We start from the raw sequence: 25165 nt of genomic DNA on the forward strand, positions 1-25165 counted from the left end.
CTAATCTCCAGCGTCTGCAGTCCTCTCTTTCGCCCAGTATCTCTGTAGGCCCCATGCTGTCTGTGCTGTGTAACCTGAGATGTAAAAGCTGTCTCAAATTAGGGTTTGTTGGTTTTGGTCAGTTGTCCTTTTAGAGAAGAGGTGGAAATTGGGATTCCAGGCTGAACAGTATTGCCAAACAGCAATCTCCCTTCCTAGGCCTGCTGGTTGTATATTTTCCATGGACTCATTCCAGCTTTAATTTTTGTTTTTAAAAGTTTTGAAAGTCCAGGACTCTGCCCGAAATCCAGGATTTTGTCCATATATTTTAATATTGGTGATTTTTGCTCGATCTTGCATTTCTGTGCACCAAGAAATATCTTATGTGCATGTTTCTATGCAAGCATAGAGGTCTACTTTGACAGATGATTTGATTTTCTGAAAAAAATTCACCCTGCAGTATTTCAACAGTGGCCATAAGATACAAAGGAGCATTTTTTTTTCTGGCTTGACAGTGCACTGCAATTATACTCTGCATGGTGTCAATTGATTCCATTGAGGATGATCTTTCCTATAAAACCTGAAAGATCATTACAAATCCCAGAACCAGAAATAACAGTTTAAGGATTCAGAATTGAGTTAAATAGAAATTTCTTCACTATGGGATTCATTGCCATGAAAAGCAGTTGAGGCCAAACATCGAATGTTTTCAGGAAGGGGTTGGATATAAGATCTTAGAGCTAAAGGAATCAATGGCTGTGGACAGAAAGTGGGAACAGAGTTCTGAATTAGATGCCATGATGTAGAGGAGCCAGTGTTGGACTGGGGTGGACAAAGTTAAAAATCACATATCACCAGGTTATAGTCCAACAGGTTTATTTAGAAGCACAAGCTTTCGAAGCGCTGCTCCTCCTTCAGGTAGCTGTGGAACAGCATCATAAGACACAGGATTTATAGCAAAAGATTATAGTGTCATGCAACTGAAATGATATATTGATATAGCTCTGAAAGCTAATGCTTCCAAATAAACCTGTTGGACTATAACCTGGCGTTGCGTGATTTTTTTTACTGAATTGGATGGTTAGCCATTATGTTACTGAATGGTAGAGCAAGCTCAAAGGGCTGAATGGTGTACTCCAAATCCTACTTTCTATGTTTCTAATTTTAACATCGGTATTTAGATTAATATTTTTCTCTGATATTATTACTGATTTTATTAGTACTGGTATTATTGATGTTGTAAAAAAGTTCTAAAACAGAATGCTTTCTAGATGACATTTGCAAATTACTGATAGGTGAGGAATCTCATTTCGTGTTATATATGTGGTGGACTTATTAAAAGTGTCAAAAAAATTTTTAAGAATATTCCACTAAGATGTACAGACTAGGAATATGACATTTGTGAAAGGTAAAGTCATTATAGTCCTACTGGATCATAGGGCTGATCTCTCATTAGACAGAGATGACCAGTGGTGGTTTAATCTAAAGTTCACCGGGCCTCCAGTTAGGGGAGAGTTGAGAAGGAAAGTCCTTCATGGTAACCTCTGCTCATTCAGGAATTGATCCCACACTGTTGGCATCACTCTGCATCACACACCAGCTATCTCGCCAACTGAGATAATCAATCCATTACACATATCTCTGTATCAGTAGTCTATGAAAATTACAGGAAGTATCCTGCTGTGCTATGATGCATTAAAATAATTGTGTGTGTGTGTGTGTCTAACCAGTTCAAAAATATACCCTTCCTGAAATCTGTTTTATTTGTACTTTCATAGCTTTTCACACTGAAGGAAAGGATATGAGCAAGGTGAAAGTGGGTTGGAGGCATTTTAAAAATTTGAACCCTTAGATTAGCAAGAGTAATGCACTTTGAGTTCAAGACCATATTGTGACGAGGTTAAAACGCAGACAGTAATGCACAAGTGAATAGTTACAGAACATTAATTTGAACATTAATTGGACATTAATTTTAATCTGACATGAAGAGGGGTGGTACGGTGGCTCAGTAGTTAGCACTGCTGCCTCACAGTGCCAGGACCCGGGTTAGATTCCAGCCTTAGGCGACTGTGGAGTTTGCACATTCTCCCCGTGTCTGCGTGAGTTTCCTCCAGGTGCTCCGGTTTCCTCCCACAATCCAAAAATATGCAGATTAGGTGAATTGGCGATGCTAAATTGCCGATAGTCAGGGGTAAATATAGGGTATGGGAATGGGTCTGGATGGGTTACTCTTTGGAGGGTCGGTGTGAACTTGTTGGGCCGAAGGGCCTGTTTCCATACTGTAGGGAATCTAATCTAATCTAATCTGGTATTGATTATGTCCTTACCTCTGAGCCAGAAAGCAGATATGAGTTCCAGTCCAGGACTTGAAAGCCGCAGAAGGTGTATTTTTAATATGACCAAACAGATTGATTATCACCCTGTTGATCCTTCTATTTCATTCATGTGAGGAGGAATATGATGGCTTCTTTCTTTTCCATTCCTTTTTTGACTGTAGCATGTTATTTTTAAAAGTTTATGCTTGCCAATAAACTAAGAGTTTAGCTATTTTTGTACCAGGGAAAAAACAAAAAGTACAAATACATTTCCTTGAGCTTTCATGAATAAAAGGAAAGAGAATAGTTTTCTTTTGTACTTAATCTGATCTGAGCAAAGTAACAAAATTATAAAATAATGAATCTTGAATTTTGGTGACTTGAATACTTTCAGGCTGAACTCAATAGTGTTTTTATGGGTTCAGCACTGAGGTATTAAAAATGTTGGCGGTTTCTTTTTTTTCTGGAGACAGCAGCTGCTAGGTTGATACTTTACTCTCTGCTTGTAGTATGGGATCAGTCAAACAGTTGATAGAGTGAGTGAGAAATCTAACCATAGAAACAGGCATAAACATATACTTTGTAGTAGGATTATGACTACACATTAAGAAAAGATTATGGTCTTCGATTTATTTTTTAAAAATGTTTTCAGTAGAGTTGGCAACAGTTTCTTTTCACTTTGGTTTTTCTTGTTGGTATGATTCATGACATATGTTGACCTAGTCATAGAATCCTACAGCATGGAAATCCATCCTTTAGCCCAACTTGTCCATGCCAACCAGATTTCCTGAACTGAACTAGTCCCTTTTGTCTATATTTAGTCTATATTCATCCTAAATCATTCCTATCCATTTCCTGTCCAAATGTCTTTTAAGTGTCGTAATTGTGCTCGCTTCGACTATTTCCTTTGTCAGCTCATTCCATGTACGCACCATGCTCTGTGTGAAAAGGTTGCTCTTCACCTCCCTTTTAGATCTTTCTTCTCTCATCCTAAATCTATGCCCTCTGGCTTTGGACCCCCCTACCCTGGGGGTAAAGAACCTGGCTGTTCACCTTATAAATGTCGCTCATGATTTTTATCAGCCTTTGTAAGGTGACCCCGCAACCTTCTATGCTCCAGGAATAAAAAATCCAAGCTTATCATTCTCTCCTGAAAACTCAAACACTCCAGTCTCAGTAACATCCAAAAGAGTAAATCCTTTTTGAACCCTTTCCAGTTTAATACCATCCTTCCTACAGGATGGCCGCCAGAATTGTATGCAGTAACCCCAAAAGTGGCTTTATCAATATCTTGTACAGCTGTAACAACTGCTGTACTCAGTGCTCTGACCGATGAGGGCAAGTGTGCCAAATGCCTTCTTTACCAACCTGTCTACCTGTGACGCCACTCTCAGGAAACATGTACCTGCGTCCCTAGATGTCTCTGTTTGACAATGCTTCACAGGGACCCACCATTAAGTGTATAATTCCTGCTTTGGTTTGTCTTACCAAAATGCAACACTTCACATTTACCTAAATTAAACTCTATCTGCCATTCCTCAGCCCACTGGCCAAGTTTATCAAGATCCTGTTGTACTGTTAGATAACCTTCTTCACTGTCCACTATACCACCAATTTTGGTTTCTTCGGCAAACTTACTACCATGCATCCTGGTATGACACAGGGTAAATTCCCCTGCTTAACCAGCAACCCAAAAAGTTTATTCTGTAATCTGTGAAAATTCGAAAGGCCAAAAACTAGTTAAAGTAAAAATTAACAACTTTATTTCTTAAAGTATAACAGAATAATTAACTAACAACTATTTACAATTCCTTAGTCTAACCTATCTGTTACCTTCCCTTCTATAATGCTAGTCTGATAAAACTCCCGTTTATGATTTACAAAACAAAACTTCTTATCTCAAAACCAGGCAGCTTTTGCTTTCTCTGAATTCCAGTCTTCTTTACTTCTTAGGGAGTTCTGCTTCACAGGTTACTGATCGATAAAGCTACCTTTTAAGAGAGCTATTTTTTGGGCTGTCTTTTTACTTGCTGGGGCTTGGCAGTTTTGCTCTCAACTGTTCAAGTTTCCCTGATCTTATACCTCCAAAGCATTGGATTATGCCATTGGCTTTTAAGATTGTCAATATACTAAATTCAAACTTGATTCGAGTTTGATATTTTTGGGGGCATAATTTAAACTGATTGGCCTAATTCGAATCTGTTTTGTCATTTCCAGGCAACCAGCTAATCAAGTTGTTTGACCAAATGTTGCATTATATTTCTTTTCAGAACACTTGGTTCTGTCAGGTAGTTTTGTTGCTTTTAACTCTCTTAAAGGTACAGTACACCCACTTCTTTATAACCCATCCTACATCCTCATCTAAATTATTTAGATAAGTGCAATCAACAGTGGACCCAGCACCAATCCGCTCGGCACATTGCTGCTCACAGACCTCCAGTCTGAACAACATCCCACTGCCATCACTATCTGTCTCCTATCGTCAAGCTAATTTTGTATCCAATTGGCTAGCTCTCCCTGGATCCCATTGATCAAACCTGATTAACTAGTCTACGATGTGGAACTTTGTCAAAGGCCTTGCTAAAATCCATGTAATGTCTACTGCTCTGCCTTCATCTATGTTCCTGGTCACCTCTTCAAACGTCTCACATTTGTGAGACATGCTTTCCCATGCACAAACCATGCTGACTATCCCAAACCAGTCCTTGCCTTTCTATGTGCATGTAGACGCTGTCTCTCAAAATTCCCTGCAACAACTTGCCCACCACTGACATCAGGCTTACCGGTCTGTAGTTCTTGGGGTTTTCCTTATAGCCTTTCTTAAATAATGGCACAACATTAGCCACCTTTCAGTCTTCCAGAACCTCACCCATGGCTATCAATGACACAAATACCTCTGTTAGAGGCCCCACATTTTTTCTCTAGCTTCCCACAATGTGTTCCATATAGTTGATACTGGAGAGATAGCAAATCAAAGCAATTATAGAAAGATTATTGCATGGTACTTATTGAATATTAGGAAATAGAAATGAGATTTGATCCATTGGCAGTTTAATTAGCAGTTTAAAAAAATAATTAATTCAATTCAGCACAAACTACTTTTGTTTTGCAACTCAATATTTTAACATGAAATCTTTCAGAACTGACTTAAATATATGTAGCAGGAAAATAAGTTTGAAGATTTTTATTAGAAATAAAACATTCAACGTTACCAATATATAAGAAATTTAGACCATCCATTGATTTTAGTTTCAGTTTTCTAACCTTTCATGTTTAGGAGCTCGTGCCAGGCTAAAAAATAACCATAGCCAGCCAGCTATACTGTCCATTCTGCTTTCCAATGTCTGCTCCCTGGACAATAAACTGAACTGCATCCGACTGTGGCAGGCATCTCAGCGTGAGTTCTGAGTCTGCTGCACCCTTGATTTCTTGGAAACATGGCTTAGTGACAGAATTCCAGACACCGCCATCCAGCCAGACAGGCTCGCCTTATTTTGTGCCGATGGAAATACAACTCTGTGCAGTAAGGTTCAGGGTGGGTGTCTGTGTGTCTACGTCAACACGAAATGGTGGAAAGACTCCATGCTAGTCTCCAGTTACTGCTCATCATTGGTGGAGTTTCTGACTGTTCGATGCAGACCATTTTATTTGCCACGGGAATTCACCGCTGTCCTTATAATCAGGGTGTATATTCTTCCCAGTACTAATGCTAAGGAGGCACTCTGTGAACTGTATGGTGCTATTAGCAGACTGTAGAACACACACCCTGATGGACTGTTTATTGTTACTGTTGAGAATGTGGTGCTGGAAAAGCATAGCAGGTCAGACAGCATCCCAGGAGCAGGACAATTGAAATTTTGGGCAAAAGCCCTTCATCTGGAATCTCTGATGAAGGGGTTTTGCCCCAAATGTCGATTTTCCTGCTCCTCGGTGGGGGCGGAACTCTGCCCTACATGCGTTGAGGATGTTTGTATAAACCAGAACCAGCACGTTCTCCCCTCTCCTTGCAAAGTCCACATACTGATGGAATTTAGGGAGCACAGTTTTGAGATTCACGTGATTGAAATTTGTTGCAACAATAAACAGGGCGAAAGTGAGGACTGCAGATGCTGGAGATTAGAGTCGAGTGTGTGCTGCTGGAAAAGCACAGCAGGTCAGGCAGCATCCCAGGAGCAGGACAATTGACATTTTGGGCAAAACCCCTTCATCGGGAATCTCTGATGAAGGGGTTTTGCCCGAAATATCGATTTTCCTGCTCCTCGAATGCTGCCTGACCTGCTGTGCTTTTCCAGCAGCACACACTCGACTCTAATCTCCAGCATTTGCAGTCCTCACTTTTGCCCTGTTTATTGTTGCAACAAATTTCAATCACGTGAATCTCAAAACTGTGCTCCCTAAACTCCATCAGTATGTGGACTTTGCAAGGAGAGGGGAGAACATGCTGGTTCTGGTTTATACAAACATCCCCAACGCATGTAGGGCAGAATTCCGCCCCCACCTTGGCTCCTCAGATCACATCTCTGTTATGGAGGAGAAAGTGAGGACTGCAAATTCTGGAGATCAGAGTCAAGAATGTGGTGCTGGAAAAGCACATCAGGTTAGGCAGCATCTGAGGAGCAGAAGGATCGATGTTTTGGGCATAAGCCCTTCATCAGGAGGCCCTGCATCATTCCTGAAATGTCAATTCTCCTGTTCCTCGGATGCTGCCTGACCTGCTGTGCTTTTCCAGCACCAAACACACGACCCACATCTCTGTTATGCTAATCGCAGCATATGGACCACTAATCAGACGTATCAAACTACTTTTGAAGCAGGTGAAAACCTGGCCAGCAGAAGCCATTTCTGCTCCTCAAGACTCTTTTGAATGCACTGACTGGCACGTGTTCAGGGCGTCGGCAACCGATGGCGATTTAGTCAACTTAGAGCATTACACGGTGTCGGTGAGTTGCTACATTAGCATGTGTATTGACGACATCACTGTGTCCAGGACCATCACTTCTCACCCCAATCAGAAGCCGTGGATGACTGCAAAGGTGAGTGCGCTGCTGATGACCCGTGATTCCACCTTCAGAGCAGATGACAAGGCACCCCTAACAACAGCGAGGACCAGCCTGACCCAGGCTATCAAAGAGGCAAAGCGTGCACATGCACTGAGAATACACAGCCACTTTCAAGAACAGCGGTGATACGCGGAGTGCGTGAAAAGGCATCCATATCATGCTTGTGCTGGTGATGCTTCCCTCCCAGATAAGTTGAACAACTCCTGTGCATGGTTTGAAACACGAAATGATGTGGCAGTGAGGAAGTCCAACCCCCATCACAATGACTGAGTGCTGTCTTACCAGTGCTGACGTGAGGAAAACCCTATGCAGAGTCAACCCACATAAGGCTGCTGGACCAGATAACATTCTTGGCAGAGTGCTCAGAGGATGCTCTGATGTACTGGCAGATGTTCTCACTGACATCTTCCACATTTCCCTGAGATGCGTCATAGTTCCAACGTGCTTCAAAGGCTGCTACCGCCGTCCCCATGCTAAGATGTCTTCAGCATCCAGTCTCAACGACTACCATCCTGTTGTGCTAACAGCAATCATTATGAAATATTTCAAGAGGCTCATGATGAGGCATATTAAGGCCCTGCTGGTCCCCTCACTGGACACCCTACAGTTTGTGTATTGCCTCAACTGATGATGCCATTTCCACCATCCATGATCTGGCCCGTACCCACCTGGAGAAGAAGGACACTTTCATCAGATTACAGTTTATAGACTTCAGTTCTGCACTTAACACTATCATTCCTCAGCATCCGATTGGAAAGCTGAGTCTGCTGGGGCTAAATACCTCCTTTTGTAACTGGATCCTGGACTTCCTGACTGGAAGACCTCAGTCCAGATTGGGAACAGCATCTCCAATACCATCACACTGAGCATGGGGGGGCCACCCAGAGCTGTGTGCTCAGTCCACTACTGTTCACCCTGCTGACACATGACAATGCAGCGATACACAGATCGAATCGCATCATCAAGTTCGTTGATGACACGACTATATGGGGTAAACTCCTCTGCTGATTTAAACACTACACATAGAAAAGCTCACCTCCCACCGTAATCTGTTAAATTTCGAGAGGCAAAGAAATATCTCAGATCTCACTATTTAAAATAAAATCTTGTTCTTTAAATCCAACAGAGAACTTGAAAACAACAGCTATTTACAACTTGTTACTTTTAAACCTATCTTTTACCTCCTCCTCTACAATACTGGTCAGATTTTTAAAAACTGCGATTAAGATTTACAAAAAAAAAATGGTTCAAAAGCAGCCAGCTTTGTTGATTCTCCTCTGTAGATTCTCCTGGGTCAGCTTTTCTTTGGTCTTCTGCTGCACAACTTTTCTTATGGATAGGTACCTTTCAGAGAGCTACTCGGCTAGCATTTGGTACTCTTTGCTGTTCTCCCCCTAACTGTTCAAAATGTCTGGTTTTATATCCCAAAATATCGGATCATTTCATTGGTTTGATGTTATCCCAAACTGTAAAATTCAAATTTGATTTGATTTTGGTATTTGGGGCATAATTTAAACTGATTGGCCAGATTTGAATTTTTGTTCCATGGCATTGCAACTCCAGCTACTTGTTTCAACCAAATGTTACATCTTAAAATTGTTCAGCACACTCTGTGCTTTCAGCCAGTCCTTACTAGCTTTCTCTATCTCTTAAAGGTACAGTACATAACTATACCTTCATAACACCTCCCCGCTTAAGGAAAAAATGAACCATCATAATGAAAAGATGGCTTCATTTTTTTTCTGTTTTGTAACCACATTACCATGACATATATATTACTTTAATCTAAGTTCATACTATGAATAGATACCAATCTCATTTGTACTTGATCAATTAAATCCGCGATAACCATTCTGCGATTACATTCTTACAACCCGCAACATGTACGATATGTAAATTAGAAGTCTGTAACATAAGACTCCAACGAAACAGTCTCATAGTCTTTAAAGCATTCCAAGAACGTTAGAGTATTGTGATTTATGTATGCAACAGTCTCCGACACATAGTTCGTGACATACATATTAAAATGTTGTAAGGCCAGTACTAAACTGTAGTTCTTTTTCGATCATGGAGTATTTCCTCTGGTGGATGTTGATCTTCTTTGAAAAGTAACCAGCTGGCAGTTCAATCCCATCATCATCTTCATGTAGCAGTACAGCTCCAACACCTATGTCACTAGCATTGATAGCAACTTTGCAAGGTTTTGGAAAGTTTGGTGTAGCTAGAACTGGTGCGGTCGTTAATATTGCTTTTAAATGGTTGAATGCCTCCTGGCATTGTTCTATTCACTGAAACTTCTTCAGCAAATCGGTTAACAGTGCCACTACTCTGCAGAAGTTTGGAAGAAACTTCCGATAGAATCCGCTTAGTTCCAAGAATTGAAGTATCTCTTTCTTTGAGATTGATCATGGAAATTTCTCATTGGCCTTTGTCTTTGCGTTCCATGGGGTCAACCTTCCATGACTGCTGTTGTGTCCCAAGAACGTCACCTGTGCTTTCGCAAATTCAGTTTTGTTTAAATTTATTACCAGTTTTGCTATTCATAGTTGTTCAAAGAGCACTGGCAACTGTACCATGTGATCTTTTCAGGACTTACTAAAGATCAAATAGACTGCACAGTTTGTTAACCCATCCACAACTGTGTTCATGAAACTTTGGAATGGTGGGTGCTTTCTTCATTCCAAACGGCATCAGTTTGAATTAATATTTGGGGTTACAAATGCAGAAATTTCTTTTGCTGTCTCTGCGTGCCAGTAACCACGCAGTAAGTCCACCTTGGTGATGTAAGTGGCTTGTCCGACTTTTTCGATACAGTCCTCCAAACACTGTATTGGATATGAGTCTGAATTTTTAATGGCTTTCAACTTCCAATAATCCACGCAAAATCATTGAGACCCGTCCAGTTTGGGAACTAAGACGATTGGCAAATCCCAGTTGCTCTGGCTTGGTTCGATGATATCCTTGTTGAGCATGGCCTCCACCTCCTTCTGGACCTGTCTGGCTTTGAAAGGATTAAGCCGATAGGATATTTTTCTTTTAACTCGGTTTCTTGATCTTCCTCGGGCTTTTCCACAACGAGGCATGTCACTCCCAGCTCGGACCTTGCTAAATCATTCCCAAGAACAAACTAGATTCCTGGAACTGATGCTGTGTCAATCACTCCCACTGTTACTTCACCAGTCTTGAGTTGGCACTCCAACCTGATCTTACATAGAGGAATGCTAAATGTCTGTCTATCTGTCTCACAAATTACCACTCTCCTGGTAACAGATCAGAAAGAGTGCAAATTTGTTCATCTCTTACTATTGCAGACTGGTTAGATCCCTTATCTCTCAAAATTATAACTTCTTGTCCTTCTCCCGCTGTTCTTTTTTTTAGTAAACTATACCCACAGAGGCGAGTTCTTTATAGAGATCAGGTGCTAACTGCACACACAGCTCCTGCCTAGACTGTGCACTCTCCTACAGCTCCTCTACTCTCCTTGGGGTTTCCTTTATTACTTTCACTAATGCCATGGCTTAGCTTCTTTACCACATCTTTTCCCACAATGTCTATTTAATGACCAGCACTGTGACTTTGTGTCCAATTTTAACGTAGGCCTTTTACCTCCTTTCCACCCTCTTGGGCTTCCTTTTTAACTTGTGGTTAACTATCAGCATTCTGCACTCTGTTTCGTAATGTAGGATCTCCCTTACTTCCAACTCCAAACCCTCATAGGATAAAGTCCTGGCTGGGAGTTTGTCTTGTGCACTAACATGTATTCATCTGCTAATTCTGCTGCCTTTCTCACTTCCTGAATTCTCTTTTCATCCATGTGAATTCTTGCCATTTCTGGAAGTGAGTTTTTAAACTCCTCGAGCAGAATAATCTCTCTTAGAGCCTCCTAGGTCTTAGGTATCTTCAAGGCCTGCACCCATCTATCAAAGTGACTGTTTACATCTTTCAAGCTCAACATAAGTCTGACCTGGTCCCTTATTTGTTTCTGAACCGCTGTCTACATGCTGCTGGTATCAATTCATAAGCAGTTAAAACAGTCTGTTTGACCTCTTCATAATTCCTTGACTCCTCATCTAGCTCACTAGCTCTGCCTACCAGTTTAGTCTGAACTAGCACTACCCATAAATCCTTGGACCACTCTATCTGCCTAGCCAATTTTTCAAATGAAATAACGAAGGCTTCAACATCTTTCTCATCAAAATATGGCAGAGTTTTGATCTATTTGTATATATCACTACCTTCTCACTTAATCTCCATCATGTTAACTTGACTTTGCTGACTCAGTTGCAACTTCTCTCTTTTTATTCAGCTCAGAACCGTCTCTCTTTTCTCCTTTTCCTCTCTGTCTCTTTGTTTATATTCTAACTGTTTTCCTCAATTGTAATTTAAGTTTTTCTAACTCTACTGCACTTGTCTGTTTCTCTGACATACCTAAGTGTTTGAGTAATTCCCTTACAATTTCAGCTTTACTTTTGACCTTAGTTAAATCCAATTCTAACCTCTTTGTTAATGAGTTTTGAGAAGATTTGTAGTTCAGGTTGAAGTTCTGGATGTAGGTTTGCTTGCTGAGCTGGTAGGTTTGTTTTCAGACGTTCTGTCACCATAATAGGTAAAATGTTCAGTGAGCCTCTGAATGAAGCATTGGTGGTGTAGCCCCTTTGTATTTATACGTTTCAGTTTCCCCAGGATTGGTGACATCATTTCCTGTGGTGATGTCATTTCCCATGGTGATGTCATTTTCATGTTCTTTTTCTCGGGGGGTGGTAGCTGGGATCCAAGTCAATGTGTTTGTTGATAGAGTTCCGGTTCGAGTGCCATGCTTCTAGGAATTCTCTTGCATGTCTCTGTTTGGCTTGTCCTAGGATGGATGTGTTGTCCCAGTCAAAGTGGTGTCCTTCTTCATCTGTATGTAAGGATACTAGTGAGATTGGGTCATGTCGTTTTGTGGCTAGTTGATGTCTATGTATCCTGGTGGCTAATTTTATGCCTGTTTGTCCAATGTAGTGTTTGCTACAGTTCTTGCAAGGTATTTTATAGATGATATTAGTTTTGCTTGTTGTCTGTATAGGATCTTTCAAGTTCATTAGCTGCTGTTTTAGTGTGTTGACGGGTTTGTGGGCTACCATGATGCCAAGGGGCCTGAGTAGTCTGGCAGGTCTTTTCTGAGATGTCTTTGATGTAGTGGAGAGTGGCTAGGGTTTCTGGACATGTTTTGTCTGCTTGTTAGGGTTTGTTGCTCAGAAATCTGCGGACTGTGTTCATTGGGTACCCGTTCTTTTTTGAATACGCTGTACAGGTGATTTTCCTCTGCTCTGCATTGTTCCTCTGTGAAGCAGTATATGGTGACTCATTGAAATAATGTTCTAATGCAGCCTCATGTGTGGATTTTGGGATGATTGCTTCTGTAGTTCAATATTTGGTCCATACGTGTTGTTTTCCTGTATCCGCTGGTTTGAAGTTCCCCTTTGGCTGTCAACTCTACTGCAACATCTAGGAATGACAGTTTGTTATTGTTTTCCTTCTCTTTAGTGAATTTTGTGCCAGAAAGGTATTAATGATGGTCTTGAAGGTTTCCTCTAATTTGTTTTGTTTAGTGATGACAAAGGTGTTATCCACTTAGTGGACCCAAAGTTTGGGTTGGATGGTTGGCAGAGCTGTTTGTTTGAGTCTCTGCATTACTATCTCTGCTAAGGACCTGTTATCAGAGATCCCATGGGTGTTCTATTCGTTTGTCTGTAGGTCTTGTTGAAAGCTAAGTGGGTGGTACGGCATAGGTCCACTAGCGTGACGATATTGTCCTTGCTGAAGAAGTAGGTGGTGTTTGGTGTGTGTGACTTTGGTTCTTCTAATAATATAGTCAGTTTTTCCTTGGCCAGGTTGATGTTGATGGGATGTGAACAGGGCTGTTAATCCAAGGAAACCATTATTTCATCCTCTTCTATTTTGGTGTCTTAGATGATCTTCAGGAATTTTTGGGTGGAGTGGATGGAGTGGCATGCATCTTCTACTAAATGTTTTAGTCTTTGGTGTAGCTCCTTGGCCAGTCTGTAAGTTGATGTTCCAGGTTGCCAGACTATGGGTCTGAGGGGGGCTCCTGGTTTGTGAATTTTGAGTAATTCGTAGAAGCATGGTATGATGGATCCGTCTGGTTTTTTTTTGGAAGTTTTAGTCTTAGTTATTTCTCCAGATTTCTGAAGTTTTTTGAGTGAGGCTATGATTCGGTTCTCTAGTTGTGGGGTTGGGTGTATCACCACTTGTTGGTAAGTGTTGGTATCTGCAAGTAGTGCATTTGCTTTCTCAATGTAATCTCTGATTTAAGATGACTACCAAGCATGCTTTGTTTGCAGGTAGGATAACAATTTTTAAAAGTCTTTTTAGTGCTGTCCTTTCTTGTGTATTTAGTGTGTTTCCTCCCTTTTTCCTGCTTAATGTTGGTTTGACTGGCTGTCTGATTGTTTGTTGGGTTTCTTCTGTGAGTTGGTTGTCTTTCAGTGTTGTTTCTAATGCTGCTAAGAAATCTTTCTTGTCCACATCCTGGAAGTTGTAATTTAATCCTCTTACTAAGATGGCTTTTTCAGTGTCTGTTAAGGATTGGGAAGATAAGTTTTTTAATCCATGCTTCTGTGTTGTCAGTGTTGTTATTTTGCATAAGTTTGTCTAGTTTTTTCTGCAGGTCTAGTTTTTTTCATTTTCTGTGTTTTATCACTGTCTAATATCTATGGCTTGCTGTACTGTGACTGTCCAATCATGATCTATTGCATATTGAGTAAATCATTTTGGCGCAAAATTTCCCGGTTGTATTTACAGAGTCTGTTGTGGGCACCCTTAAACATTTCTATAAGCATTATGTGGCCATTTTGCTGTGCTATTCTTTTGGCTAGGCAAAAATGAGGACTGCAGATGCTGGAAACCAGAGTTTAGATTAGAGTGGTACTGGAAAAGCACAGCAGGTCAGGCAGCATCCGAGGAGCAGGAAAATCGGCGTTTTGGGCAAAAAAAAGCCCTTCATCAGTAATAGAGGCAGGAAGCCTCCAGGCTGTGCTTTTATAGCACCACTCTGATCTAAACTATTCTTTTGGCTAGTGGAGTGTTAAGGGGAGGTTTTGTATTTAAGACATTTAGGTAGTACCTGTTTCCTTAGGCATTCGTGCAGGAAGTACAGCTGTTTGTGGGTGGTGGTCTGTCAGATGGCATTGACTTCCAATTTTCAGGCCAGATTTAGTGTATTATGCTCATATATGTTAGCGAGTTTTGAGAGGATTTGTAGCTCAGGTTAAGACTCTGGATGTGGGTTTGCTCGCTGAGCTGGAAGGTTCGTTTTCAGACGTTCCGTCAGCATACTAGGTAGCCTGTTCGGTGAGCCTCCGAATGAAGGACTGGTGGCATAGCCCGCTTTCTATTTATATGTTTGAGTTTCTCCAGGGTTGGTGATGTCATTTCTGTGATGACATCATTTCCCATGATGATGCCATTTCCTGTTGCTCTTCTCAGGGAGTGTTAAATGGGATCCAAGTCAATTTGTTTGTTGATAGAGTTCCGGTTGAAATGCCATGCTTCTAGGAATTCTCGTACGGCTTGTCCTAGGATGGATATGTTGTCCCAGTCGAAGTGATGTCCTTCATCTGTATGTAAGGATACTAGTGAGAGTTGGTCATGTTGTTTTGTGGCTAGTTGATGTTCACGTATCCTGGTGGTTATGCATTCCTGTGAGAGTACCGGGCTAATGGTAAGTTTCTTGGTAGTGTAGATGAGCAGAGAGATCTCTGTATCCAGGTACTAGATCCTTGAAAGATGCCACCCAGGTTGATACGGCTGTTAAGAAGGCATACAGTGTGATAGCTTTTATTGGTAGAGGGATTGAGTTTCGGAACTATGAGGTCATGCTGCAGCTGTACAAAGCTCTGGTGTAGCCACACCTGGAGTATTGCTTACAGTTTTGGCCACCGTATTATAGGAAGGATGTGGAAACTTTGGAAAGGGTTCAGAGGAGATTTACTAGGATGGTAATTGCCTGGTATGGAGGGAAGGTCTTACAAGGAAAGGCTGAGGGACTTGAGGCTGTTTTCGTTAGAGAGACGAAGATTGAGAGTTGACTGAACTGAGACATAAGATAATCAGAGGGTTAGATAGGTTGGACAGTGAGTGCCTTTTTCCTTGGATAGTGGTGGCTAGCACGAAGGAACATAGCTTTAAATTGAGGGGTGATAGATATAGCACAGATGTCAGAGGCAGTTTGTTTACTCAGAGTAGAAGATGCATGGAATGCACTGTCTGCAACGGTCATAGACTTGCCAACTTTAAGGGCATTTAAATGGTCATTGAATAGGCATATGGACGAGAATGGAATAGTGTAGTTTAGATGGGCTTCAGATTGGTTTCACGGGTCGGCACAACATTGAGGGCCGAAGGGCCTATACTGCACTGTAATATTCTATGTGAAGTAAAAATTAAAAGTTTTATTCTTTAAGCCCAACACAGAACATTAAAAGAACAGCTAGTTACAACTCCTTTCTCTTAAACCTATCTTTTACCTCCCCCTTTACAATACTGGTCTGATTTAAAAAAAAACACGATTTAAGATTTACAAAAAAAAAGTTTCAAAGCCAGCTAGCTTTGTCAATTCTCCTCTGTAGATTTTCCTCTGTATTCTCCTGGGTCATCTTGTCTTCAGTCTCATCCCTTCTTAATTCTTGAGATCCAGGGGTATCTCCTGTTTAGGGGATGTGTTTAAAGAAGGGGTCCTGATGTCTTTTGTATAGCTGCATCAGAAATTTGGATTACCTAATGGTGATCTCTTTCGATACTTCCAAATTCAAGATTACATACAGAACAAGACTACGCTATTAGATAGTCTTTATAAATCAGATAGAGAACGTAGAGTGTTATGGCCAATGGGGGTATCTTCAGTCAGCACTATTTATCATTTATTACATGATGAAGTATCGGGAGATATGGACAATCTGCTTAAAACATGGGATCGGGATTTGGGACTGGAAATCTCTATAGAAATGTGGAATGACATTTGGGAAAATGCCAGAAAAATCTCCATCTGCAACAGAACTCCAGCCATTCAGTTGAAGATACTTGATAGGGCCCATATAGCACCGGACCGATTGGCAAAATTTAAGGCAGGAGCATCTCCAATGTGTCCCAAATGTAAAGTAGAGGTGGGTACTCTTGTACATTGTTTATGGACCTATCATAAGATCCGCAGATATTGGACTAAAGTAGCAAGTGCTCTTACAGAAATCTTAGGAACGGAAATTAGAGTGGATCCAGTATCTCTCCTTTTGGGCTTTTCGAACTTACCCTCCCTGGATATGCATGGGAAGAGATTATTTTCTATTCTCTTTTCTGTGCAAGGAAAAATATTTTGGTAAACTGAGTGGCTGAGGGCCCCCCTGAGCTTTCGAATTGGCACAGAATAATCATGGAACGTATTCCCCTTGACTTCCTTACAAATATGGTGCACCAAAAGACCGAATTAATCTGTAAAATATGGCAGCCCTTCTTGAATTACACAAATACAAATATTTTGGCCATCCTAACAAGGGCTTTTCTTTAACTGAGATGGCGAACCTGGCTAGTCCAGGGCCCCTTGGGAGAGGAATCACGCAGGAATACGGGTTTTGTTATGATTTGATGTTAACACATTCCGAGCATGTATCTCACTACTCAATTTCTGTGTTATCCATCGTTGTTTACCTGAATAATGTAAGAGACTTAATTATACACTCTGGTTAGTTGTAGGTTAGATTAGTAGTTAGTTGAGTTTTGTTTTTTTCCTCGGTATCTCTTTTTTCTGTTTGATAGATTTTGGTTATTATTTATTTAAGATTTAATTATATATCAGTGTTTATACTTGGGGTTTTTTTTATTTGTAAACTTGTAAAAATATGTTAAATTTTCAATAAAAAGTCTATTAAAAAAGTTAAAATCCCCAAATTAATATGACTCTGGTTTTGCTACACACCTGCCTAATTGGTACATTTATTCAATCAAGCACTTCAGAGCTGCTACCAAGGTGTCTGTACATAACATCTATTACAGTTTTATGGCCTTCACTATTCCTCAGTTCTCCCCGCCCCCATGCAGTCTCCACTGAATGCTTTCCCCTCATTATATCCTCCCTTGCCATTGAAATAATTTTGTTTCTAATCAATAAGGGTACTTCACCTCCTCTGCCTTTTTCCTGTCCATCCTTACAACCTAATTTATTTAGTTCCCAATCCCAACCATCCTGCAGCTATTTCTCAGTAATGGCTATTATATCATCATCTTCAATTTGAATGAAGATTCAGTTACTTAGTTTCTATTCTCTGAACTTCTAATAGCTGATGGTGGGATATTAGGCAAATCTTCATGTTGTAGCATTCATATTATTCCCCAAACACACAGTCCAAAAAACAGTTCAAACTTTGGATTCTCCTTGCTAGAGTGATCATCTTTCTATGATGGATTAGTGGTGCTGGAAGAGCACAGCAGTTCAGGCAGCTTCTTGGATGCTGCCTGAACTGCTGTGCTCTTCCAGCACCACTAATCCAGAATCTGGTTTCCAGCATCTGCAGTCATTGTTTTTACCTCATCTTTCTATGATGTCCTGTTATCATTCAAATAAATATCTGCCATCTATTTGAACGTAAGGCCTGTCTGGAGTGTTTATGGAGCTCTTTTATTAAGAACAAATCTGCAATTAATTTCACACCTTGCCTCTCAAACAAAAAAACAGAAGTGATCTTTGGACTGTTTGCTGCTGCTTATTTCAAAAGAACAGAGCAAACAAAAGCTTACAGTCCAAAGTTCACTTTTCAGCTCTCAACAGTCAGTTCACAGCTCCAAACCAAAAACAAAATAGAAAAATGACTGGAGGTTCTAATGTGCCTCCACTCTCAGAACATGAAATGTCATTTTAGAAAGTGATAAGGTTAGAAAGACTTAAACGACAAACAAAACACAAAACTCACAGACATTCATCTTCCTCCCAACGGATTCTTAATCACTTTTCAACTTGGTCATGTTCTTAAATTCACAGCAGTTTATATTTGGGCTAACACATCAGTAATTATATTTTCTTTTGTGGAAGTATGTAAATGTTTTGTTAAATAGCTAAAGATCTCAGCTCAATCTGAATAATTTTGGAGTCTGAGTTCTTAACTTTTATAGAAAAGTTAACATATTCCTGTCAGTAAAACACAAGACTTCACAGTTTCAATGTCAAACATAAACTTCAAAGAGTCAAAGAACTTCTGACACCACCAATGCCTTCTCTTCTATTGCTGAATATTTCCTTTGATGTTGGTTCAACTTGGAAAAATAAGTCGGGGCTTCTCCCTTCTAGCCTCTGTAAGAGAACTACTCTAATCCCCAAATTGCTAGTGTCTACTGTCAATTTAAATGGTTTGCTAAAGTTAGGTGCAATTAATACATGTCCATTCATTAAAATTGCTTTTAGCTTTTCAAAGGTTACCTGGCATTCTATTGACTGCACCATCTTTGTCTCTGTACACAGCAAATTAGTTAATGGTATGGTATTAAAGTTAGATACAAGTTTTCAATAAAATCTATATATTCCCAAGATCCTTGTTATCTCTCGCTTTGTTCCGTGAATGGGAAAATCAATTAAAGCTTTTACTGTTCTGGGTGACACTTGACCTTATCCTATGACATGTCCTAAGAGTCTCACCTTGACTTTTGAAGATTCACTTTTTATTAGGTTTAACACTAATCTGGCTGACTGTAATTGAGAAAACAAGTTTTCTAACTGTGTTCTGTCCGTGTTGTACTATGTACTACAATGCGATCCAAATAAACAACATAATTAGCTTTTCAGCTATAACTCTACTCATTAATCATTGAAATGTGCCTGAGACATTCTGAAATCCAAATGGTGTAACCTGCCATTGGTACAATCTATTAGGTATGGCAAAAGTGGAAATTTCCTTAGACCTTATTGTCAATGGTACTTGCAAATATGCTTTTAACAGATCAATTTTGGATAGGAATGATGCAGTACCAGCTCTATCAATGTACTCTTCTAGCCTATGATAGATTATGAATCTGTCTTTGTGACTGCATTCACTTTCTGTTGTCTACAAATCACCTAATTGAGCTGTCTAGTTTAGTAACCAATACTATGGGTAAACATCTTTTATTTATGTATGTTATGTATAATTTCACCACATCTAGATTGATAGATTTACAAAACTTTTACTCTCCTTTAAATAACTATCTCTGTTAAATGACTATCTTTCTTGCTGCTTCTGTTTTGGTGCAAACGTCTTGCGACAGAAGCCGTTCCTAGGACTTTCACCTTCGTAGTAATTTAGGTGGTAAATTAAAACATTCTTTATTTCGTGATGCAAAGTGGATTTCCGTATTGCATTTTTTTTTACCAAAAGCTCTAATACTTGGTAAACATGATTGTTAAGGCATGAATCTCATTATTTTTTTCAATGATACACGTTTATGAAATTTAATATTTTTTTGCAATTCAAAGTCAACAGAAAAACTTTATTTCGAGAATTGTTGAATTTTTTTCATTTTATATTTGAAGACTTTCAATATGAACTAGCATTCCTTGAAGCCTGTCTCTCTTCGTCAAACCTACTAACAAAAATAACTGTAGCTCATAAAAACATAATCTTCTCTGGTTTTTAATTTTTCAGAACATGCATGAAGTGCCATAGAATGGGAATTGAAAATGTTTGTGACTAAATCCCGGAGAAGATTATAACTACATTTTCAAAAAGACAACAGTGGAGTTGGTTCCTCTTTCTGCTGTTACCTTCAAGTTTACAATGGCAACATTTTTGTGGCTTGGTGGCTAATACTTTGTCAGTTTGGAACATCAACTTTTGTTTGCACAACTGCTTTTAGAGATTGTTTATTCGCAGATGAAATGCACCGCAATTAGAAATGGACTGTCAAGACCAAAAATGGAGGTGTCCTGGCTACTTTCTGTTCGAAATCGATCAGTGAGGATAAGTTGAAGTTGACATTGCAAGCTTTGCTTGGAAAACAGTATGCAGGAAGTTGATCTTCAATCCACAAATGCTTTAAAAGGTAAGTGTTTTGATAATGTCTATTACAGTAGAGATTTCTCATAGAAACTCTACAAAAATATGTTTGAACAAATTAAGAGAAAATTGCCATGACAAATGGATCAATAACCAACAAACATGGATTAAGGTAATTGGCTGATGAGCAGAATGAAGATGAGAACTTTTTTCAGCAGCACATTGCTTTGAGATGGAATGTTATGACCAAAAAGGTGGTAGCAACTGATTGCATAATAACTTTTAGAATATGTACAGCCCTTCTCAGATTGCAAATGGGTTCGCAAGTTGAGTAGTTTGCAAGTTGGAAAACCATGCGGGATAGTAAAAAGTAGTCATTTGTAAATACTTGAAATGTTTGTAATTAAAATAATACCTCTGTATGAGATCACATTCATAAGTATAAGAGTTGATAGATCTCTGCTTGTCAGAGAGTCATATAGCATAAAAACACGCATTGTAGCCCATCATGTCTGTGTTGATCAATGAACATCAAACTGTACTAATCCCACTTAACTGAACCTGGTCTGTAGTCTACTAAACCCTGGCATTTTAAGTGCTCATCCAGATGCTTTTAAATGTTGAGAGTATTTGTCTCTGCATCCTTTTAGGCAGTGCGTTCCATAATTCTACCACCCTCTGGGTGAAAACATTTTTCCTCTGATCACCCCTAAACCAAAATTGTCTGGTCTTTGACATGACTGCCATGGGGAGAAGATTCTCATGATCTACACTATCTATGCCTCTCATAATTTTATATACCTCAGTCAGATTCATGCTCTGCCTCCTCTGCTCCAATGAAAACAAAACCTCCACCATCAGTCTTTGCTTTCTCTTTGCAAACCAATTTTGTCAATTGCCATAAATCCCATAGGCTATTACCTTTTGAACCATCCTTCCATGTGGGACTTTGTCAAAGTCCTTATCAAAGTCCATGTAAACCAAATCAACTGCACTACCCTTATCAATATAATTAGTTGCCTTTTCAAAACAAAAACTAAATTACATTAGTCAGACTGGATATCCAGTCACTCCTCATAACTGAGACATTCCATCCTAGGCAACATCCTCGTGAATCTCCCCTGTACCCTAGCCAGTGCAGCCACGTCGTTATGATCATGTGGCAGCCAGAAATGCACACGGTATTGTTTACTAACCAAAACTTTATAAAATTGCGACAAGACTTTTGTAGTGATTATAATGAGGTCAGCCAGATGGACCTCATAGAATGACTTCACTGATTGAGGCTGTAAATTTGGTTCAGTCAGGGAGCCCGGCTGGCAGATATAAACAGGAGTGTCAGACATCCTGTTTGCTGAGAGTTGACTATAAGGGAGCTGGATCAGTGTCAAGGACTCTCCACGTGTAAATAAAGGGTGATTGGTGATGGAATACTAACCTTTGTGGATTTATTTCAACTACATTGCTTCTGTATTCTATACTCTGGCTAATGATGGCAAGCATCCTATTTACCTTTATCACCGCTCTGTCTGCTTGTGCTGACATCTTCAGGTGCCTGTGGAATTGTACCCCAAGGTCTCTTTATTCCCAAGTAACTCCCTAGAGCTCTACCATTCATTGTGTACATTCTTCTCTTATTAGATCTCTCAAAATGCATTACCTCACACATATCAGGATCAAATTCCATCTACTATTGCTCTGCCCAGTTTACCAGCAGGTCAATATGAAACTGTAGCCTGAGACTATCCTTCTCACTGTCAATAATATTACCAATTTTTATGTCATCTGCAAACCGACTAAATGTACTTTGTATATTCACATGCAAGTTGTTAACATACTGAACAAACAGCAAGGATCTTGGCACCAAACCTTGTGGCACACCACTAGTCACATGTTTCCAATCACAAAAAGAAACCTCCACCATCAGTCTTTGCTTTCTATTTGCAAGCCAATTTTGAATCCAGGTTGACAATTTGCCTTGAATCCCATTGGCTATTACCTTTTGGACCAGCCTTCCATGTGGGACTTTGTTAAAGTCCTTATCAAAGTCCATGTAAACCAAATCAACTGCACTACCCTCATCAATATATTTAGTCACCTTTGCAAAGAAAAACTCAATTACTTTAGTTCAGATTGTATCTCCATCCAACAAATCTGTGCTGACTCTCCCTGATCAATCCCTGCGTTTCCAGGTGTTGGTTAATCCCATCCCTCACATTTTTTCAAATAATTTCTCTGACCTCAGACTAAGTGGTCTATAATCACTCAGCCTAACCTTGCTGCCCTTCTAAAACAAAGGAACCACATGAGCTGTCCTCTAACCATCTGGCACTTTATCTGTGGCCAGCAAAGTATTAAGTATCTCTGTCAGGGTCCTAGCAATCTTCTACCTTGCCTCTCACAACAGCCTGGGATACATCCCATCACGTCCAGGGGATTTATGCACCTTTATGCCTACTAGACATTTCTTTTATCTCCTCTTTATTAATCTTAACATGCTGTAGAACCTTATCATGCCAATTGAAATCTCCAGCTACAATAATTTTCTCCTTTGTGAATACAGATGATAAATATTCATTTTATACCTCACCAATATCCTCTGGCTCCACACACAAATTGCCTCTTTGGTGTCTTTTAGGTCCCATTCTTGCCCTGATCATCCTCTTGCTCTTAATATACTTATAAAATGCTTTGGGGTTTTCTGTGAAATTTCATCTGGAAGAGGACTCCAATGGAGTGTGCATTCCTTGTTTGTCTATCCAACCCTTCCAGAGTTTCATTCTCTTACCAACTTTCATGTTGCAATCTCTGAGATATATCAGTTCATGCCTACTGAAATCCAGGCTAAGAGTCATTGAAGATTCAACATCAAAGGCCTTAAATGTTTCAGAAGGCAGCCCTTCTCAGTCAGCATCTCACTGCCAACTTCCAGCTGTCAGGAGCTACATTGTATGCATAATTACTTCAAGATGGTGTCACTGGCATGTAGAGGGAGTATTAAGGCTCCTAAACGCATATGCTCCAGGCTGGCCTAACCCTTCCTTCTCTCTCCTCTTTTCTGTTTTTTTCTTTATCTTTTATTTTCTGTCATCTCTTGACATGCGGAAGCCGGAGCGGTGTCAGAGGGTTGTTAGCAGGAGCGGTGACTATACCCGGATCAAGAAATCTTGGCTTCGGTAGGCCTGGAGCCTGGACCTGGGAGCTTGGTGGGCCCTCAGCTGCGCGGAGTTTGGACTCCAGAGTGGGGTTGCAGTAGACTCACAGTGGGATCTCAATGGGCTGTCAGCTACAGTGGAGCTTGGTGCCTGGAGTGCATCTGCGGTGGGCCCACAGTCGGACATATGGGTTATTGGCTGCGACTGTGCGGTGGAGCTTGGAGCCCGGAGTGGGCTGCATCCATTGTATAGAATCAGGTTGAATTTGACTTGGGCTGGAGGCAAGGCCCGGCACAGTCTGCTTGAAGGACAGTAATGCTGATCTTTTTATTTCTTTGATTTTTTTTCTAATCTATTCCTAAGGTATTGTACCTGGATATCTTTATAGCTAACATGGCACTGTAAGTGGCGACTTTGTAAACTTTCCATTGCACTCGTGGCAATAGACCTAATTCTACCTGTAAAAGATATTTTGCAATCCCTCTTTGTTCTCCTAATTTCTTTTTTCAGCATCCTAATGAGTATACTTCTGAAAGACCTCTTCTGTTTTTAATGCTGCGCACCTAACAAATGTTTTCTTCTTTTTCTGTATCAAACTCTTGATATACCTTGACATCTAAGGTTCCCCAGCCTTGCTACCCTTGCCCTTTAGACTTAGAGGTGCAAGCTGGCCCTGAGCTCTCAATATACTACTTCTGAAAGACCCTCACTTTCTAAATGTAGACTTGCCTGCAAGTAGCTGCTCCCAATCTATGTTTGCCAGATTCTGTCAATGATATTGAAATTGGCCTTCCCTCAACTTAGACACTTAACTTCTAGAACCATTCCTAACCATTTCCATAACGACGTTGAAACTTCCAGTTATGGTCACTATCCTCAAAATGTTTTCCCACTGACAACCAATTGACTGGCTTCACTCCCTAGAATTCCCCATCTCATGATCTTATAGGCACGGAAAACTCTCCTGAGTGCATTGGAAAAATTCCACTCTGCCTAATCCTTTCAGACTAAGGTGATCTTAATTCATGAGACTAAAGTTGAAATTCCTCCTACTACAAGCCTACTCGTCTCACATCCTTTTGTGATTTATCTACATATTTGCTCCTTTATCTCCCTCTGACTATTGGAATGCTGTAGTATATATCCAGCAAAATGATAGCTTTTCTCTTTTAAAACATCTACTTAGATGACCTCATTTGAAGAGCCTTCTATGTCATTCTCCCATGCCCTCATCTCTACTCTGGAATGTTGAGCTGCCAGTCTTGCTCTTTCTTTAACCATGTCTCAGTGATCACAATGATATCATATTCCCATGTGTTGATCAATGCTCTAAGTGCATCCACCTTACCAGTCAGGCTCTTTGCATTAAAATAAATATAATTTAGCTTTCCAGTTCTCCTTTATGCCTGTTCATGCCCATGTCTTCTCTGCCTGTTCGACTATCCTAGTATTCCTTCTGTATCTGACTTAAATTGTTCTTGATTTTACATCTACTCTGTGCCCCATCCCCTGCTAAATTAGTTTAAAACCTCTCCAACTGTAGAAACAAACCTCCCAGCAAAGATGTTGGATTTATTCTGGCTCAGGTGTGATTTACCCAGCTTGCACCAGTCCCACCTTCCCCAGAAAGTGTCCAATGATCC

At 40.2% G+C, this 25165-nt stretch overlaps 1 protein-coding gene across 6 annotated transcripts in view; it reads left to right on the forward strand.

Annotated features, from left to right (window-relative positions):
- Positions 1–25165, forward strand: part of LOC140476899 (low-density lipoprotein receptor class A domain-containing protein 4-like) — a 248149-nt gene that overhangs the window by 75769 nt on the left and 147215 nt on the right. For 4 of the 6 annotated variants that reach the window (XM_072569805.1, XM_072569804.1, XM_072569803.1 and 1 more), the window contains one exon: positions 20017–20413. In XM_072569805.1, the coding sequence (XP_072425906.1) occupies positions 20374–20413 (40 nt within the window). In that variant the 5' untranslated portion in view covers positions 20017–20373. The remainder of the gene's footprint in view (positions 1–20016; positions 20414–25165) is intronic. The other 2 variants (XM_072569806.1, XM_072569808.1) reach the window with 1 other exon arrangement.

The sequence above is a fragment of the Chiloscyllium punctatum genome, chromosome 5 (genome assembly GCF_047496795.1).
Source record: "Chiloscyllium punctatum isolate Juve2018m chromosome 5, sChiPun1.3, whole genome shotgun sequence".
Classification (NCBI taxonomy): Eukaryota; Metazoa; Chordata; class Chondrichthyes; order Orectolobiformes; family Hemiscylliidae; genus Chiloscyllium; species Chiloscyllium punctatum.